Genomic DNA, 21,335 nt, shown 5'->3' with positions numbered 1-21,335 from the left:
AGGGATGGCGAGGAAGCTACAATAAGCGGAGAGAAGAGACGAGATAAAGAAGAGAAGAAGAAGAAGAAGAAGAAGCGAGGGATGAGCGGAGGAGAGAGGTGTCACCAGTTAATCAATGTAGTTTTCCTGTTTCCCTCCACTCCGTGTTTTAAGGTGATTCGTTTCTTCCTTATTATTCTCGCTCTACTTCCTTTTATCAATCAATACTTATTATTGGCCACCTCGCTCTGCCTCCGTCCCTCTCTTCTTCTTCTTCTTCTTCTTCTTCTTCTTCTTCTTCTTCTCTTTCTCTGTGTCAAAAAGAGAGAGAGAGGAAACACACACACACACACACACACACACACACACACACACACACACAATGAAGTCATTCATCTGTCCAATCAAAGAGGCGGAAGCCTGGAGGAAAGTAAACATCCATCTCTCTCTCTCTCTCTCTCTCTGTCTGTCTCTCGTTCACTCCGTGAGCGTCCATGATTATGATGCCTGTGTGTGTGTGTGTGTGTGTGTGTGTGTGTGTGGACAGACATATATCCCATTTCTCTGGTGTCTCTTTAAAAAGAATAGATTGTTTCTTCTGCTACAAACAAAGAATGGAGAGACGAGAGGAGGACGAGAGGACGAGAGGATGTTTGTCTGACAGGATTTATGATGAGAGAGAGAGAGAGAGAGAGAGAGAGAGAGAGAGAGAGAGAGAGAGAGAGAGAGAGAGAGAGAGAGAGAGAGAGACGGAGGGACAGAAAACAGACCGAGAGACAGGGAGGAGGAGGAGGAGGAGGAGGAGGAGGAGGAGGAGGAGGGAGACGGGTGGAAATAGGGAAAGGAAGAAAGGAATAAAAATAAAAAAGGAGGAGGGAGAAAAAGACAAAACATGGAAAGAAAGAAAGACATGAAGACAGATGGAAAGAATGACAGAAACACTGAAAAAAGATGTAAAGACAGAAAGAAAGATGGAAAGAAATGTGAAAAAAAAGACAGAAGGAGAGACGTAAAGAAATGTGTAAAGAACGACAGATGAACAAGAAGAAGAAGAGTAATCGATGCAGAGGTTGTGACATCATCATCTGACCTGAAGCTGGGGGAGGGCAGAAGATGAAAGAGGGAGTAACGAGGGAGAGACGGAGGAGATTAATGGAGCGACAGATAAAAAAGAGAAGTGACACTGAAGCAACACGACCAACTCTTCATCACTTTTTTCTATATTTGTCTTCTTTTTCTTGAATGTTAAAGAATTTCTGTGTAACTGAGTCGCCTCCTGTCAGTGGTGCTATAAATAAAGATAACAGAACAGTAATTAAAGGGTCAAATATAACCTGGTGACGAAGAATAAATGCTGTTAACTTTTATTAATTTATTCCCAGATGTGACATATTGAGGCTGAGTGTGTGTGACGTAAATATTGTTTTGTTTAGTTGTGTGGTTCATGTTTAAGTTGACATTGTAACTTAAGAAATCTAAAGAAAGTCTTTTTTAGAAAAATAAATAGAAGAGTAGAAAAATAGAAATACACCAGGAGTAAAAAAAAGAGGGAAGGACAGATGGCAAAAAACAATTTATAGTTAAAAAAGCAATGAAAAAGAAATACAAATATAAGATAAAAGTGAAGGTTACAGTTAATTAAATATGTCAAATTACACCTCACAGAAGAAAACAACTGTAGAAAAGTTAATAACTCTTAAAACTTAAGATTAAATTCAAACTAGAGCCCGACTGATAAACATTTACCTGTCACAGATGTGAGTATTCATGTGTACGGTGGCCCTAATGTGCCAATATTAAAAATAAATAAATGTCTAATGATCGCCTCGTTACAAACGTGTCACAACGGTCACATGAAATAAAAGCTGCTACGTCGACATCCATCGAATCAGCTGCTCTCTGATCAAAACCATAAAGTCATGAACATAATTCAGGTTATCGGACGGAGAGTGAAGGAGAAGAAGAAGAAGAAGAAGAAGAAGAAGAAGAAGAAGAAGAAGAAGAAGAAGAAGAAGAAGAAGAAGAAACCAGATATGAGAACAAAGACGAACGCGAATCTCCGGATGATGAAAGACTGAAACGGAAAACCGATAAATGAAAAATAAGAACAAAAAAGCGACGGTGACGGAGAGATAAAAGAGGAGATGAAAGATTTTAGCTAAAGAGGGTCGACCCCCTCGATCGGCCCCACGTATTGACCGGACCGGGCTTTGATAAACTACGCTGTTGTGTGTGTGTGTGTGTGTGTGTGTGTGTGTGTGTGTGACCTCTGCACGTTCCGAGCTAAATCAATCTGTCAAACGTGTTAGTGCGTCTGTGCTTATTCACCGCCATGCCTGTTTGTGCGTGTGTGTATCTCCGTGTGTGTGTGTGTGTGTGTGTGTGTGTATGTGTGTGTGACCGACCCTGACCGGCCATCAGAACCAATGACGGAGTATTGATCAAGGCTCCGTCACCATAGAAACGGCCATTTGGGAGGACAGGCGAGGGTGCGCGTGTGTCAAAGTGGGAAGACTTACTTCAAGGTGGCTCATCAGATCATCTGGTGTGTGTGTGTTTCTGTGTGTGTGTGTGTGTGTGTGTGTGAAATGTCAGCTCCGTGTTTTCCATTCGCGGCATGTTTACGTGTTCTCAGCCAATTAAAAAGGTCATCAAAAAACACAAAAATACTCGTTCCCGGCGTCTCATCCTGATCAACACCAGAGAATGATTCCCTCTGTAATTACGAGATATTATTTTAATGAGTGTAAACAAACGGCAGCAGACTGTCTGCCTCTGTAGGTGTGAACCCACCGCGTCACGTGGATTGATTTACGGCGCCGTCCGTTCAAGCAAACAGAACCTGGAGCTGAACTCAGAGGACGCACAGCAGCTGGTGTTGTTACTCTGTTACTGGGAGTTTATTACAAACATGTTCTGATCAAGATATCTTTAAATCTAGTTATTAAAGAATCGAACAGAGACGAGCACTGACGGAAACACGGATTTCAAACCTGTGAAATCACGTAGAACCAGACAACCTTCCAAACGACTCCAGGCGTTTGCATCACACATCGAGACAATTTTGTGTTTCCGTGAACTGTTGGGAGTGAATGAACGAGGCGACGTAAAGCGTGATGTGGTCAGAGGATCTGTAAACAGCTGATCCGTCGCCGCGTCACGTGAGTCGAATGTTCGCTTCATCACAGTTTATTGACGTGAATCTGTTTCCACCGAACACTTTGCAAAACACAAAAAACATAATTTTAATTTCTGTTCTTCAAAATGCTTTATAGAAACACGGCTCCTGGTAAAGATCATGGATGGAGACACGCTTAATTTAGAATTTCCTTTAGCTAATACTCTGAAAATGCAGTTAAAATGAGTTTTTAGTCGCCTTAAAGTCAGATAAAAGTAAACGTTTTAGCAGTTTATTTAAACCAGACGTGTTTTTACCCATCTGAACCTTTGAAAAGGCTTCAGTTACACACCTTAAGACTCTCTTTTAATGATTGCTCTGTCTTTACTCTCTCTAGTATTTCACCCCTGCCTGAGAGCTTTGAACCGTCTCGATGTGGTGGTTCTGGTCCGTATTTGAGTTCGATCAGATCTGCACGTTTGTACTGAAGAGAAAATAATAAGTTGTCCGATTCGTTTGGACGACAAGTTCCAAAACAGTCGGTCGACTCTTTCAGTAGAAGCACTTCCGTTGACCAGGAAAGGTGAAGTCATGAAAAGGAGAATAAGAGGAAGTAAATGATCTGATTGGCTGATGACGAGAAGAGAGTAGGCGTGCAGGTGAGGACGTCGAGGGGGGTCAAAGGTCGTCGTCATCACTGTCATGTGATGATGTCGTATGAGCGTGTCGAGGTGAAGAAACGAGAGCCGGAGGAGAAAAAAGAACCAACACACTGGTTTCTATTTAAGGGTTCGAATGCAGTCAAGGTTAAGGGTTAACAAATGAATGTAGGTCAGTGGACTGGCAGTGAGAGTGTGTGTGTGTGTGTGTGTGTGTGTGTTTGTAGCCAAGCTTGTGTATATCTATACAAGTGTGCGTGCGTGTGTGTGTGTGTGTGTGTGTGTGTGTGCTTCTATACGTGTGTCGAGTGTGTGTGATGTGTGTGACCTGCTCTTTGTTCCTGTGCTCGGTGCGGTAAGGAGAGTGGACCGTTGACGAGGATTAATGCCCAACATATGGCAACCCTACGGGACACACACACACACACACACACACACACACACACACACACACACACACACACACACTGCAGTCATTACTCTGAACAAAGAACTGTAAGGCTAATGAGAAGGCAATATCATGTGTCCTTTACACACACACAACACACACAAACACACACACATGGCATGGATTCACGTGGATACACACCTTAATGTTGCTTATACATGGATGGATGCAGATGAACACGCACACACACACACACACACCTGGTACTGTAACATGTATCCATTGTGTGTGTGTGTGTGTGTGTGAGAGAGAGAGAGTTGAAAGGTAGCAGGAGGCTTGTTGATGGAAAGGCTTTAAGGTTTGAATGCAAACACCTGTGTGTGTGTGTGTGTGTGTGTGTGTGTGTGTGCAGAAAGACAAGGGAGAGAATAGTGTGTGTGATGCACACCTGTGTGTGTGTGTGTGTTTGTGATTGAAGGAGAAAGCGAGGGAGAGGTTAAGCAGAGTTCAGAGGAAAAGTGAAGGTTCATGTTTTCATTTCTTCATGCTCCTCTGACTCTCTCTCTTTCCCCCCTCGCTCGCTCGCTCGGTGTGTGTGTGTGTGTGTGTGTGTGTGTGTGTGTTTTCTCACGTACAGGATCACACCCCAAAACAATTTCAGACGTTTTCTCTCCACATGTTCTCACACACTTGTCTCTCTCCCCTCTGTCTATCACTCCCAGTGGGATCTGACCGATATGCCGACATGTTCCCGAAAAGCCCGACATTCTATTCTATTCTATTCTATTCTATTCTATTCTATTCTATTCTATTCTGTATCAATGGATGGTAACGGAACCTTCCTTAAGCCCCGCCCCCTTAGTTACCGTTGCTACATCTGTCAGGACTCCAGTAATAAAGTCATAAATGTCACTAAACCTCCTCCTTTCCCACCTTTTAAAGTTTGACGAAGCCTTAAATTTGCATTTTTTTTGGCCAATTTCTGAGAAATTCTGGAAAAATTAGCGTCACATTTGGATGAGAATTTAGCTAATGGGTCCTTAAATTCACATACATCCATTTTTATATACAAATAAAGATTTTACAACAACAGCTACAAGCTGAAAACTGTTATAATCAGGTTTGATTGACTCAAGCTAACTAGCTGATAAGCTACTTTTGTGACAATCTGGTAAAAATCTGTGCTACATTTGGATGGAAATGTGGCTGTTGCGTCCTTAAAGTCAAACAAAAGTATAAAAAGAAGGCATCATTTCAAAATCACTCCCAAGAAATCTGTTTTAACTTGTGTTACACACTTTATATATAATAACGGGGGTACTCCTCATCTGTGTAAGTTAAAATGGCAGCTGTTTTAGCAGATACATTTGGCTTTAGCTAGCTGGTAAATTAACGTCAACTAAAAGTAACATGAGCTAGTATTCGTTAGCTAATGATCCAATTATTGTTTTACTGCAGTATACCTTGTTAGCTTTTGTAACATGGTGCACTACTATACAAAAAATATATGATTAGACTTAATTTTTTAATCTTTGTTAGCTTACTTTTGCTAATAAATAACACATGTGGCTCTCAAAGTACAAGTTTCACTTTTATAAAAGAAAAGGTTGGCGCTTGAGTGAGCTAACGCTATCCCAGCAATGCTAACTAGCTAATAAATATAACAAATCTAATTCATAATATATGGTATGCAGTGTAGGTAAGCTAGCTAATGACAGGCTGCTCCTTAGCTACTATAAGCTAGTTAGCTGGACATGCTAACACTGTAGCAGATTAATCAGTCTTACAGCTTTCATCTTGTATTTTTGGATATTTAGTTGTTTTAATAATCTTATGTTACGCGTCCTGCTCTGTATTCAGTGTTGGTTTCTCTACTGATCTATTCTTTTCAGCTCTATTTTCATCCGGCGGCTCTGTGCTGGTGTCTCGTACAGGTTTTAGTTTTTTGGTCCTCTCTCCTTTCTCTCTCTCTCTCTCTCTCTCTCTCTCTAGGTGTAAATGACTTTGGACGGCCATCTGTTACTTAGCCACCCTGCAGAGAGTTGGCCTGCATGCGCACCTCCTGTGTGTGTGTGTGTGTGTGTGTGTGTGTGTGTGTGTCTTCCTTCGTGTTTAGCTGCACGTGTGCGGTTACTGTATTCTTGTGTTTGTGGAGTGTTTATTTATGCCTACGTGCACATGCATAATACAGTAGGTCCTGTTGGAGTGTGTGACAGAAATAAAGAGGCAGCGATCGTCGTGTTGTGTTGTGTCGTGTTGTGTTGTGTTGTGTTGTGTTGTCGATGTGTACTTGGGCTCACTTGCACATGTACAACATGTCTTCATGCGCTCGTGTTCGGTTGTGAGACATTGTTTTACATCAGTGTTAGCATATTTAGCCCCCGTTGACGCTAATCTCCCTCTTTTTTCTGTATTCAAAGTGATTTTTTTGGCAATTTAGACCTAAAAATCTACAGATTTTTATTAAGTTATGAGCCACTGGTGCTGTCCCTTCACAATAAAAGTCTTCCAGCCGCAAATAAGGCATTTCACGCCTGAGGTCACGAGTCAAAGTCATTCCGACAACCTGACAATGAAAAGTACTTAATTGGATTTTTTATATTTGATTCAATGAATTAACTGTTCAGTTACATTTTCCCAGTAATTCCTCATATCTGACAATTAGTTTCAAATAACTTGATTATTTTCTGGAAGCTGATTAACGCAGACTCGTAAAATAAAGCGTTGCGGTTTAAATTCCCAACGTTAAGGTCTTCATGGTTTCCACACTGCCAGGGATAAAATTGAGGATGCTAAATGGTTAAATTATTGATTCAATTAACCTAAAAGTCATCAAATGTAACTAAAAATACCAAACGTGTGCAATTTAAAGCATCAAATGTAAAATCCTCCAGATTTCAAAGCCTTCAAAGATTTCCTGGTAGTTGGAAGGCTTTTATTTTGATCTTCAGAATCACAAGATTGGATTTATCAAAGTTCTAACGTTAAACGTGATGAAACAACATCCCAACAGATTTATCACCAATCAAACATTTCCATTTCTTGCATCAGGACTCTTCTTCTTCTGTGGTTTTCATGAGTGGATGAACACGGAGCTCTTTCTGTCCTTCGTGACCAGACGACTCGCTCGTTTCTGCTGGTTTTTAGTACTTGGAGGTGCGAAAATGTCACAGAGAAAAAGGATCATTTCCCCCGGAGACAACCGACCGTACGAGCGACCAATCAGATTCGCCGTAGCGTTGCTGTTCTCCGGGACGGCGGCCGGTTGAAGCTCGCTGCGTGATGTCAGGTTGTGATGTGATTACGTCTGAGCGACCTGCTGGAACATCCAGCTGTCGGCTTCTGCTGCTGAGCTGAAGCTCCACAAAGACTTCAGACAACATTGTTAACTTTACGTCTGAAGTTGTATCAGTTTATAGAAGAATATAATGTATAAAGTGTAAAAAATGTCAATAAAAAACAGTTTTTTGATTAATAACGTGATTCTGTTACAAATTTCAAGTTGTTGTATCTTCTAGAAGGTTAAAATATGATAAAATATTTGTTATTTACGTGTTAAAAAACTCCGGTTTTATATTTTTTCTATCATAAAAGTAATATTTTGAGATTGGCTGGCAGTCTTTAAGTGATTGTCGTTGTTTTCGTCACTCTTTTGTAAAAAGAAATAAATTAGTGATCAGTGTAGCAGCGTTGTAGAAGGTATTCAAGAGTCATATTTGAGTTAAGATGTTGTGTAAAAGTACTACTTTGGTAACAGTGAAAGTCTTAAAGTATCTCATAACAAATATACCTGAGTATCACAAGTATAAAGTGAAATTATACATCTTTACATCATCTTCACTTTATTTTTGTAATCTATGAGTAAAGTAATTATCGGCCTCCCAATTGATTAATTGCTGATAAAATAAATTAATTTAAAAACCAATCTCTAAAGTAACTAGTAACTAAAGTATTTAAATAAATGTGATGGAGTAAAAGTACACAAGTTAAATACAAAATACCTAGGCAATAAATAAAATAAACATTACCTCACATAAAATAAGTATAATGGATATTAACAGATGTATTATAAATACATAAACATGACGGGACCGTTCTCTTAAAAACAGGATTTTTGTTTTCCTACTCAGAGCAGAAACAGTTTCATTCATAAACGAGTGCAGACATCAGGCTGCTTCAGATGTAACTGAACTGAGCGGCGTCAGCTCTGAATCAGCTGTGAGTCACTGTGTGGGTCTGTGTTTTGTGCGTTTTGTGTGTAGATACGAGAGTGACGAGATGAGAGATGAAGCTGCGTAACGGCCAATAACGACGGCGACATGAACGATCACGCTCGCTCCGCTCCGAGGATGTAATTCTGCGTGGTACTAATTAATCTCTGTCTCTCCCCCTGCAGCTCTCGTCCGGGCCGTCCTCCGAAGCGTTGTTCTGGTGCAGGGATCCAGGAAAGCCCCAGGCTGCTGCACCCGGGCCTCCCCGGCCTGCTGTCCCCCAACCTGCTGTCACACACCGGTGAGAGAGACGCGTCCTCCATCTTTCTGCTGCTCACTCAGCGCCTGCTCTTCATTCTCTACATGTGTTTATTATGTCCTTTTATTTAACTGGGGCAACGCAGACACGTGCTAATACAAAATGAACTCATTTAGGTTATGAAGTAGCGCCAACTTAAAGGAACAATTCACCCCCAAAAAATGAACATTTAATCAAATCAACTCACCCTGATGATGATGATGATGGTGAAGTCTCGTAGTCCACATAACATTTCCGGAGCTTCACAGCAAAACACCTGAGGCAGCTGGACGCTTGATTTAAAACGTGAACAAACAACAGAGAGGAAAACATGAAATGGATCCAGTCAGCTCGTCTCCAAAAGATTTCCTAAACTGACTTGAACAGATGTGAATACATGCTGTTAGCTGAGCAGCTAGAGTGAATGTTTCAGCTTTAAAAAGGTTATAAATAAAGACTTTTATAATTAATGTGGGACCCTCCATCATCTCAAACTCAAACTGTTAAGATCTAGTGAAACTGTTTTTCTTGTGGTTCTGATACGACTGTTAATGAGCTGGACTGTAGTTTCCCCAGTAAACACACCGACCTATTCGGCCGTTCTCCAGGTAAACTGCGCCTGCTCTTGGGTTCACTGAACCGTTCAGAACCGCCCTTTACAGCCAGAGTGTCTCCTGGCTTGTTAGCAGACCCGACCCTGCTGCTGGTTAGCTAACTAGCCCAGATCCGGCAGCTGCGACCACTGAACAGGTCGGTTTGTTTACTCGGGGAAACTCCAGCTCAGAATCCACAATCAGCTCCGTCGCTAGCTGATTTTTCTTTTTTTAAATCAATGAATCAAATGATTTTATGACCCACGAACATCGGAGGACAACTACTGAACATGCGGTTAGCAGATAGCACGCTAGCTAGCTAATTCCTTCCCTAATTCGTGAAGCCCTCTGAAAATTAAAGTCACGAGCCAATCAGAGGCAGAGTAGAGCAGGTCTTTCTTCTTCCTCTGAATCTCAAACACATCCCCCCTTTTCTTATCCACCTCATGCTTCTTTTATCTCTGCACATAATTCCTTTCCATCCCTCCATCTACACCTTCTCTATTTGATCCATAAGTGAAAGACATAGAAGAGAGAGAGAGAGAGAGATTTTTTTTTCGGCTCAGAAAGTGAAAATGGGCAGAAAGAAAAAGCTGTGAGAGCGAAAGAGAAAGAGGGAGGGTGGGAGAAAATGGAGAGAAGGAAGGAGGAATGTCGCCAGAGGAGATGATGAAACCTAAAAACGACTGCCAAAGAAGAAGAAGGGAGGGAGAGAGAGACGGAGCAACCCAAAAAAAAAAAGAAAGATGGCGGGAAGAAAAAGAACGACAGATTGTTTTTCGGAGTTGACGGCAAACGAGTGGATGAAGGGAAGATATCTAGAAGTCTGACGGCGATTGAGGGATAATAAACGACTGGATGGATGAAGGGAAAGAGAGAGAGAGAGAGAGGAAAGATGTCGTATGAGGATGAAGAAGAAGAGGAAGAGAAAAAAGACCTGCAGAGAAAGAGAAAGAGAGGCTGAACGAGTGCAGACTGCATGGTGGTGTGATGAATGACACGTCTCTGGGGTCCCACTCCTCCATCTGTCCATCCTCCCTCCTCCTCCCTCCCTCTTCTTCTTCTTCTTCCCTCCTTCTTTCTCAACTCATCTCCCTGTCACCCCCCACTTCAGTCTCTCCCTTCTTTATTATTCCCTCTCTCCCTCCTTTTCTCACCTTCTTCCTTCATCTCTTAATCCACTGCTTCCTTCTCTCTCTCTCTCTGGCTTTAATTTGTTTCCTTCCTTTCTTCCTCCCCTCATTCTCTTGTTTGTTTATTTTTCCTTCCTCTTTTCGTCCATCCTTTCATCATCGTCTTATCCTGTCCACTTTAAATCTCCTTTGCCTCCTTTTTTTCCTCCTCCTTCTTCATCTCTCTTTCATCCACATTTTTCTGCTCTGGCACTCCTTCGTTTTTTTACGTACCTCCGTCCTGCTGCCCTTTTTTTTTCTCTCCTTCCTCCCTTCTGTTTCCTCTCCTTCACCTCTCTGACTTCACACCTGCCGTCATGCTCTCTTCTTCTTTTCCTTCTTCTTTTCCTCTATTCTGCCACCCTTACCAATTTTCCCTCCTTCCCTCTTTCACTTCTGACTCACGTCATCTTTTCTCCTCCTCTCTTTCTCCTTCTTTTTTCATGCCTACTTTCTTGTCTCCTTTAATCCTTCCTCCTTACTTCCTATCTTTCAGTCTTCACCTCCTTTCCCCCCTTTTCTTTCCTTCCACTTCTCTTTTGTTTCTCACCTCCGTCCTGCCAGCCTTTACTTCCTCTTTTCCCTCTCTCTGGTTTCTAACTTCACACTTGTCATCCTTCTCTCTCTTCTTCCTCCCTTCATGTCCTTTCACTTTCCTCTCCTATGAAACTCTCCTTCCTTCCCTCTCTTTAATTTCTGACTCCTGTTTTCTCCTCTTCTCCTCCAACTGCCACCTGTAATCCTTCCTCCATCCTTTTTACCCTCCTTACATCCTTTCCTTCCTTCCTGCTTTCCCTTTCACTTCTAAAACCTTTCCTTTGTTCTTCCATTGTTCCCTCCTTCCCTCTCTCTCATTTCTAACTTCACCCCTGCCATCTTTCTTCCTCTCCTCCTCCTCCTCCTCTTCTTCTTCTTCCTCGCCTCCTTTCATCTCCTTCGATCTGAACCTTCTCATCCCTTCTCATCCCTTCATTTCTCATTGTCACCTCACTCCCTCTTCAAACTTCCTCACCTCCTTTTATTTTCATCCCTACTTTCTCTCCTTCATCTCAACCTTCACCTCTCCTTCTCACCTCCCTCCTTCCTCCAAATCTCTCTCTCTTTTTTTCTCTCCTTAACCAATTTTCTTCTTCCTCTCCATCTTTTCCCTCCTTCCATCCTTCACTCCGTCCCCTTGACAGTGACTGTTGGCCTCCTTCTCTCTCTCTCTCCAGGATAAATAAAACATGGTTGTGTTTAGTGACATATGGACACAGCTCACTGTGGCATACTAATGACACACACACACACACACACACACACACTTCTGCGTACACACACACACATCAGGTGTGTGTGTGTACGCAGAAGTGTGTGTGTGTGTGTGTGTGTTTGTCGAACATTAGTGGAACCCAGAGAAAACATTTGCTCACTTATGATCGCTCATTAGCTCACACACACACACACAGCACATATATACAACACTCACACACACACACACACACACACACACTTGGCAGTAGCCGCTTGTCGCATTCCGCCTCAGTCACACACACACACACACACACACACACACACACACACACACACACACACACACACAGTCACGCACACACGCAGAGTTGGTCGTCTTAGCGGCCCTGCGTCCATGGAGACGCCACGTTGCCGGGGGAGACGGGCTGTTGTTTACGACCTCGCGGGCGCCACGGCGATGGGGGGCATCGGCCAATCGCAGATGGACATTTATCACACTGTTAGAAAACACGGAGTGAGAGGAGGAGGAAAAGAGAGAGAGAGTTTGGAGGAAATGGTGAGAGGAGAGCGGAGAGATGAGGAAGATGAGGAGGAGGAGGAGAAGAAGAAGAAGAAGAAGTCGACTACTGGAGATATAAGAAGGGAAGAAGAAGAGAGCAGAGAAAGGTGGAAAGACAATCAGACAGAGGAGGAAAACACTTAAAGGAACAGTTCACCCCAAAAATGAAAATACAGTCATGTCTTCTCACCTCCACATGCTGTTGTCTTCACATTTCAAAAAGAGTTTTGGGGTGAACTGACCCTTTAAAAGAGCTCGTACGTAAGAACTTCAGTCTGAACTGATTGTAAGTGTGCCGTCCTCGCTCGTAATACCACCGTGTGCCTCAGGAGGCGATGGAGGGTGACTGTGGCGTCCAGTCTGCCCTCGGGCCAACGTGAGAGGGTGAAGAAGAAGAAGAAGAAGAAGAAGAGGAGAGATCGTGTTTGTCAGATGCTGAAGGCTGCGAAGAGAAGATGGAGGAGGTAAAGACAGAAAAAGGAGATTAAAAAAATTAAGATGGAGGGAGGTGAAAGGAAAGATGGACGGTGGACGAAGGAGCAGAGGAAGGAGGAAAAGTTAAAAAGTGGATGAAACGGGGAAGATTAGGGAGCGAGGGAGGAGGCATAAACGACAACAAGAGAGTGATATCAGTTTAATTGGCCTCATCTTCCTCAACAAAGAGGCTGTGATGATAAGCGTGGGAGTGTGTGTGTGTGTGTGTGTGTGTGTGTGTGTGGTAACCTATGCAGCGTGCTGCGGCACTCATTTGACTTGTTAATTCACTTCAAAAACAGCTCAATGGTTCGCCTTGTCTTCTAATACACACACACACACACACACACACACACGGCTGCAAACACCTCGGGAACACGGACACACACATAAACAAACATGCAAACACTTAATACACACTCACAAAGACAGTTTTTTTTTTTTTTTTTTTTTTCTAACACACACATACACTTCCTAGAAAACATCCACACACACTTTAAACGGACACACCTGCAGCACACCAACACGTTTTTGGCACGTTTTGCGGTGATAAACATAAACATCAGCGCAGCACACACACACACACACACAGACACACACTGACACGTACTCTGTGTAGGTTACAGATGAAGTGCTTTCAATCTTGTCATGAAAAGAATACACTCATCTGAGGACTCTTATGTGCACCTGCAGAGAGAGAGAGAGGGAGGGCGGGAGATAGAAGAGGAGGAGGAGGAGGAGGAGGAGGAGGAGGAGGAGGAGGATTGAAGAGGACTAAAGTGACATTAAGTCTTTTTCATCTCTCCCTCTCCTGCATCACGTTTTCACGCTTTTTCCTCAAAGTAAACAGGCGCTCGACTAGCGGAAATCTCCTCCAACACAGCCGGGTAATAATCACTTGTTTCCGTTACTTTCTGCTGTACTGATGCGAGAACGTCAAACAGAAATCCACAGAAGATCTGCAGGCAGTGAAACACTGAAACGGTGTGATCGACAGCTGAAACGCAGCAGAAACAAACAAACAACATAATTCTGGATGATCATTCTTTAATTGAGCATAAACGGCTGAATTTTGAGGTTCTGCCAGGAACAAAATCAATGAGGTTATAAACTATGAAAACCAGCAGCGGCCTTCATTATAATAAAGCACTGTGAGCTGCTTGTTTTTAATCAGTAATTACTGCTAAGACTACAGGATTGATGGTCCTGGTGATGTGCACCATATTCAAGGTAAACTAACTCGGAGAAGCATAAACAGTTATGGTATCAGTGTAAAATACTGGCGCTTTGGTCGAGTCGAGCGCCATCCCATAGTGTCATTATGTGACGAGTTGGGAATGAAACTCAAAAATTAACATTCCTAAAAAATGGACATTCAAACATGTAATATTAGAGCCAAACGACTGACTTTCAACTGGCAATAGAGTCTCTCATCAAGTTAAGACCATCAGGGAGTTGAACACCCAACAATTGACATATATTTAGACCTTCTCAATGAATTTAAGCGGGCTGCATCCAGTATCTTAAAATAAATGACTTAATGAGGCAACAGAATTGTAGACAAGTGACTTTTTAAAGTATCAGATCCCCAAATAATGGACGCCAGACTAAAAAACAAAACAATTAACAGCTTTAACTGGGAAGAAAACCATCAGTCATTGACTTCGTAGGGCAGAAGAACCCTGTACCACTGATTTAACTGGACAACAGAAAGAAATCCTTTACCTTTGAGTTGGTATTAAAGCCCCAAATGATCGACAAAAAGCTGATAATTATCATCTGTTACAGCAGATGGATCCACTTGTTTAATTGCACAGAACTCTTCACTAGTCATCCACCTGCAAACCTCAAACTCGTACTGAAAAAGTCACCAAGTCTTCCCATTTTCAGAGACCTTAAAGTCAGAAACAATGACTCTAAAGCCAGCGGCCCTGTCTATTAGAGATGACACAAAATGGCCGCTGTACAAATGGTTCCAAAGGGGCGTCTTGGACTTTCCGGTGAAAGCTAAAGATGGGCGACCTAAGTGCCCGAGTGCAGGGAGCTGAAATCTATTTGACTCAGCACAAGTGCAATCGACTGCATTTGTAAATTGGCACTCCGAGTGCTTGCAGGAAGAAAGAAGAAGAAGAAGAAGGGGAAAAAAAAAAAAAAAAACAAGCAGCAAAACAAAAAAAGCCAGAACAGTGTGTTTCTAAATTCAGAACACAAAGAGCAATTTCTCTGGTTTTCCTGTTTGTTTTATTCAAAGTGTCACTCCGTCTCTGAGAGCGCGTTCGGAGCACTTCGTCAGAGATGTAAGGTGCAGCGGATTAAATATTTACAACCGCGGCCAAATGGGGTGGGTTTCACGCGAGCCCGGGGAAAGGACGGGTGGGGGGCGGTTCAGGACTCTGGAAGATCATCCAACAGCCTCCACCAGCAAACTCAAAGCTATTAAAGACCATCCTGACGCACTGTGCTGTGGAAGGACACTGTCAGGTCTCATTTAGAGTATCGCCTGGCATGTGCTGGATGCTTTTACTGAAAAAGGCCTTACAGTAGCAGCAGAGGGGATATGTGTTTTATGATGGGCGGAGCGTTAATGACTGGACTCGGACTGATGGACTCAGTGCTGGACGTACAAATACAGGATGTTGTGTTGAGGTTGCCACAGGGAAGAGAGTGAAATGTACCTTCAAGTTGAATGTCTTTGTGTTTGTTTTAGTTTTATTTTGTCTTTCAGGCCAGAGTTTGGTTTTCCCCACTGTTTTGAATGTCGAGACGTTAGATGGTTTACAATAGGGTCCGTAACTGACAACAAGGCCTTTTTATTTTGAGTTTCTGTACTACAGTTGGTAGATTTTACCTGTCAGTCTAAAAGTGTAGATTGGACTGTGATGTTTCCTCCGTTTATGCTGGTGTTTTTGAAGTCTCTTGAGAAACATCACATGTTTTATACAAGAGAAAGTAGAAAATAGCAGTGTGGGGTTGTTTTACTAATCCAATTTTGTAGTTTTTTTCACTTCATAATTTAAGTGTTTGACCTCCTGGTAATGCTAAAGAAAAATCACCAAAATCATTAGGACTCATCTTGATGGAAGTATGTATATCTGTACCAGATTTCAGGGCAAACTTTAGGGGAACACTGATCCAGTTTATAGGTGTTTCACTGGTGAAGTAAGTGAAATGTTTGACCTCCTGATGGCGCTAGAGGAAATGTCGGAGGGTCACCAAGGCAGTTGGAGTTTATCATGTGGGCATTATTAGTATCTGTGCCAAAATTCATCCCAATCCATCCAATACATGCATCAATCAAAAGTAAAGTAGTGGACAGGTCAGAGCCGCCATCATGTGAGCGCTTGTGGGAAAATGCCCCCCCCCCCCCCCCCCCCCCCCCCCGATCTCTGACGGTTTTATTTCTACCGGCGATGTTCGTCACGTTACGCTGACGACTCACTTCTTTCCCGTCATAATCCTGTTTGTCCTGATTTCCTCTCTTCACTCCTTCTTTCCCCCCTTTTTTCTCTCGTTCGTCCTTCGGAGAGCATTAGGATGCACGTGAAGGAAAAAGAGATGGGTAAACAACGTATGGACAACCCACAGGGGACTGCTGAAACACACACACACACACAGGAATATATTTATTTTCTCACACACACATGCACACACGGGTCCTATATGATGCGTGTGTCTTTGAAGCAGTCCGTCAATCAATCACACACTAATTCCCAAGGTTCCTTGGTCGCCATTAGCGCCGGGGTCGATGCTCGGTAACCGTGGACACAGCGGACAGCCATCGATTTGAGAGAGAGTGTGTGTGTGTGTGTGTGTGTGTGTGTGTGTGTGTGTGTTTGATAGTCATGATGGAGAACAGTATTGTGGCTCTGCCCTCAATATTGATTGTCTTCTGGTTGCATTGAGGCGAAGCGGGCGTTCTGACTCTGTGTCCGAGTGTGTGTGTGTGTGTGTGTGTGTGATCCATGATTTGTGTGTGTGTGTGTCCACCCGTGTGTATGTAGTGTTGTTTCCTGTATCTGTGTATGTGTGTGTGTGTGTGTCAAGGTGTTCCTCAGTAATCAATGTGTGACTCCATTTTCCATCTTTATTCCCGACCTCTTTTCTTTCATCTTCGTTTTCTGTAACTGCATATTAATTCTTAAATTTGAAAAACTTCCTTTGCAAATACGTTCACTTGAATTTTCCACCTGAAAATAATTTCCCACATCTAACTTCCGCACTAACAAAACTGTTTTCATCAGCCTTTAAACCCATGAAACGACAACTTTTCCTTCATGTCACAATATAACAAATCCAAAATCTATATTATGTCAAATAATGTCCAGCTCTAGTGCAGGATGGAGTGATAGATCGTGGCTACATGTATATGAAAGGTGTAGAATCATCATCCTGACCTGTGACTTCACTGTTTTCAGTCAGTCCAACTGCTCTAATCACTACATTGTCAGCAAAAACCAAAAAAAAAACAAACAATAAAACAACCGTACACTTCCTGCTCAACAAAGCTGAGAACTAGTTGGTCAACAAACTAGGAGGTGGAGACCAAAAATGGAGCTGAAAGTCAATCTGAAACGAAAGGCGGAGCAACGTTTGCTTTGGCATATTTACCGATTTCTTGTAAAAAATGTCAGGTAGGGTGGGACTTCTCATCGTAGCCATTAGCATTAGCTCAGAATGCAGCATCCGGTTTTCTTGCCGGGTTTAGCTCCTGGTAACGTATGTCAGCTAAGAAGTTAGTAGCGTTAGCTTGGACTAAACGAGCTCGCTGTTACTGCAGCTAATCTCTGTCAACCGCCTCAATACTGGTTCACCTGTCCTCAAGCGGTGAAGTGAATGAAGTTGTAAGTTTGTGCTTTTGTGCAGTAATGAGTGAAATACTCCATGAAATCTGAGCTGGCAGGATGATATTGGTTGAAACTGGTTTGTACAAGCTGATGTAAGTGTACATGACTATTTTTCTGGCATATTATCATTACACAGGTGCACAATTTGACCGTGGATGTGATCTGAAATGATTAAAAAGCATGTTTCACTTCAGCTCAGCTTGAGTGATTAGTGGTCTGAAACACGACTCAAGATAATAGTTTCTCTATATTTGCTGGACGTGTTTACTATTAAAAAAATGTGCATTATTTTAACAAAGACAACACAATCGATGTCTTCTATTTTATGACTTCCTACTCCTACATTTGAACCGATTTCTTCCGGAGTCCAGGAAGTGATTTATAATAAATACCTCGGCTTGTTTCACAGACGGTAATGAGGAAAGGCTCTGGAGTAAGAAAGGGAAAGGACAAGAGCGAAAGAGGTGCAGTCAAAGAGCCTGAGGCAGAGTGACCAGACGTATTGTCTGCTGTCCTGCTGAGAGAGAGGAGGAGGAAAGAAATGGAGAAACATGATGGAGGAAAGGAGGCCAAAACTGAGGAGAGGAGGAACGCGGGACCAGAAGGAGGCTGCTGGTGCTCGAAAGCACAAACAACAAATCTTCAAAATGCTTCCCCTGATTTTACCGGTGAAACAAGCTTTCACATTAAAAACAAATTAAAATATACTCGCTTTATTTTGACGGTGTAGAAATCTTGGTGAAAATAAGAGGTGAAGAGAACGAGTGACGACAAGAAGGAGGCTGAATGTGGGACACGGGAAGGGAGAAAACAAGGGAAGAGGCAGGATTGATGTGAGAGGACGAGGGGAAAAGATGGAAAGGCAGCAGAACAGAGAGGTCTGGAAATGGAAAAACAGTCAGAAAGAGGAATGAGTGACACGAGGAAAGTGGGATGGATGAGAGCGACGAGGTCAAACGGAGAAGAGGCTGTGTGAGAACACGAGAAGGAGGAACAGCAACGACAGACGTCAGCTGTGTTTTTAATGCTTAACTCAGAATAATCTGTCATATTTGTAAACAGCTAAGAGTTGGTCATTTCAGTCCTGAACGCATCTTGTTTTCAAACTACTTTACCCTTTAAAATACCCATGAATCAGCTAATGGAGTGGTATCTTCAGCAGCCAATCATCCGGCTGGAACCAGGATGGAAAAACAGAGGGAGGCAAGTTCGATGTGAGCAGTGCCGAGGTGGTTTTCTCTCCAGGTTTGAGTCAGCGAGCTAACGTTACGTATAGCAGCAGTTAGCGCTAACTTTAGCATCAAAGCCGCCGCTATCTGTCAACCAGGAACTCCAAATCAGAGACAGGTACAAATTTATCAAGAAGCATCTTATTATATTACAGATACTTGCTTTTCAAATTTATCCTAATAAAATGAAAAATACTGGGACAAGAACATGTATTTAATTAAATACCAAAGACGGTCTGTGCTAACTTTTGGTAGCCTCAGTGTGGCAGAAGCATCATAAAGTGGAGAAAGTGTTTACTGGATGAGTCATGAATAATTTTAGAGATTTTACAGAAGTTACGAACTCTAAAATAACATTAAAAATACCTTGAAGATGTTACATATTTTTTTGCCACTGGTGTGAAGGTGAGACGTGATTAAAAACACCAAAACAAAAGATTTTGGCTTCAAGGAAACTTTGAAAAGCAGATTTTTTTTTTCTTTTCCCGTTTTAACCGTCTGCACGTCTGTCGTTAATTAAAGAACTCAAGTTTAACCTCCACACCTCCTCCACCTCCTCCACCCATCCATCCCTCAATCCTGCTTTAAATTAAATTTCAAACAACGCGACAACTCCTCCTCCTCCTCCTCCTCCTCCCTCTATCTTGTTTTCTTTATAGCTTGCAGACAACTGTACTGTGTGTGTAATGGACATTCCTCCAAGGCCGTCAACCGTGACCGGGGCAAAACCAACTGACCTACACACACACACACACACACACACACACACACACACACACACACACACACACACACAAAGATAAGCATGCATACATTCCCTCACATATACACACACACACAGAGTTATACTTGAAAGATAACTGTACATAGCTCACATGCACACTTTCAAGCATAATGGTGCATTTATACAATGAATCACACACACACACGCTCTCTCTCTCTCTCTCTCTCACACTCACACACACATACACACACACACACACACACACACACACACACACACACACACACACACACACACAGGGTCATCGCTCTCACTCTGCTGGTTGTTGTGTATAGAAGTCAGTTCCAGGTCAGTGCACTGAGCCAGGGATCTTACTCCATACAAAAGAGAGTGTGTGTGTGTGTTTGTGTGTGTGTGTAGCAGTGGGGGCGTGTTCTTGTGTGTGTGTGTGTGTGTGTGTGTGTGTTATTTTCCTTTTCATGTGTGTATCAGTGAATATACATCAGGCCCGAGGCGTCACAAACAGCACTCGCACCCTGAAACACTTCAACAAAACACTCCGGCTGAAAAGACATTTTGACAGCGACAGCCGAGCGCGAGCGTCGGTATGTGTGTCACAGCACGACGCTAAGCATCATGGGAAACACGGCAGGCCAGGCAGCACCTGTCTGAGGAGGAGGAGGAGGAGGAGGAGGAAGAGGAGGAGGAGACTGGGTTTTATGATGGCTAATGATTCCAAAACTGGTCGAAAATTATGACCGTGTGTGAGAACGTTTGTCGCTAAAGAGCTTTGTCATGATGACGACAACGGTGGTGATGATGACGATGATGATGATGATGATGTAGCTGACAGTACTGTGTGTGTGTGTGTGTGTGTGTGTCTCACAGGCCTGACAGCAGCAGCCATGGCCGAGCTCCAGAAGCTGCAGAAGATGAAAATGATGATGAGTCTCCAGAACGGCAACGAGTCGGACAACGACGACCTGCACTCCAACACAGGTAACGCACACACACACACACACACACACACACACACCTGTACAAAGTAACTAACTACTCTACAATTTTCCAGCTTATTCTTCTGGTTTACTACATTTTCGAGAAAAATATTGGGAGTTTTTACTCTGCCACATTTATTACAGCAAGAGTTTTTTCACAAAATGTTTTTTTTACAAAATGACCTATTGTTACAGATTAAAATACCAAAACTATATTATGTGTGACTTTTATTTTTGATACTTTAAAAACATCTTCTTGTCACAACTTTTGCTATAAAGGAAAAGTTCACTCAAAAATGTAAATTAAAAAAATGAAATTTCTGGACCTTCACAGTGAAACAGAACAACTGAAGCAGCTGCAGACTTGTTTTAAAATGTACAAAAACTTGAAGCTCGTTTGTTATAATGTAAGTCTACTTTATCCCCGAGATCACATGGATTTGTGAAAATATTTTTTTTTTATTAACGTTCAAATCTTCAAGCTCAAGGTTGAAACACTGTGGTCATGCAGAAGAGACAAAGCCCTCTAGTGGTCGGAGTGAATATGACAGGAGCAAAGGAGGAACTCAGGTGACTGCAGAGAGGAAGTCCAGTCCAACAAAACACGTCAGTTTTCTTTTTCTAGACGCATGGCCTGGATTATTGCCCTCTAATGTAGAGGACTACTTTAATGATAATGATTCCAACAGACATAAAATCGTTAACCCTCCTAAAATACAAGGAATTATTCTTTCTTTCTTTCTTTCTTTCTTTCTTTCTTTCTTTCTTTCTTTCTTTCTTTCTTTCTTCATTCTACGCCTGAAGTAAATCTCTTTTTTGTGGGTTTGACATCCTTAAAATGTCATGAAACTTTGCA

General features: G+C 42.5%; 1 protein-coding gene across 1 annotated transcript in view; it reads left to right on the top strand.

Annotated features, from left to right (window-relative positions):
- Positions 1–21,335, top strand: part of dachb (dachshund b) — an 82,819-nt gene that overhangs the window by 38,767 nt on the left and 22,717 nt on the right. Inside the window, exons 2-3 of the mRNA XM_037111776.1 lie at positions 8,541–8,656; positions 20,370–20,480. Of these exons, the coding sequence (XP_036967671.1) occupies positions 8,541–8,656; positions 20,370–20,480 (227 nt within the window). The remainder of the gene's footprint in view (positions 1–8,540; positions 8,657–20,369; positions 20,481–21,335) is intronic.

This window comes from Acanthopagrus latus, chromosome 10 (genome assembly GCF_904848185.1).
Source record: "Acanthopagrus latus isolate v.2019 chromosome 10, fAcaLat1.1, whole genome shotgun sequence".
NCBI lineage: Eukaryota > Metazoa > Chordata > Actinopteri > Spariformes > Sparidae > Acanthopagrus > Acanthopagrus latus.
Note: the sequence above shows the minus strand (reverse complement) of the source record. Positions and strands in the feature narration are given on the sequence as shown.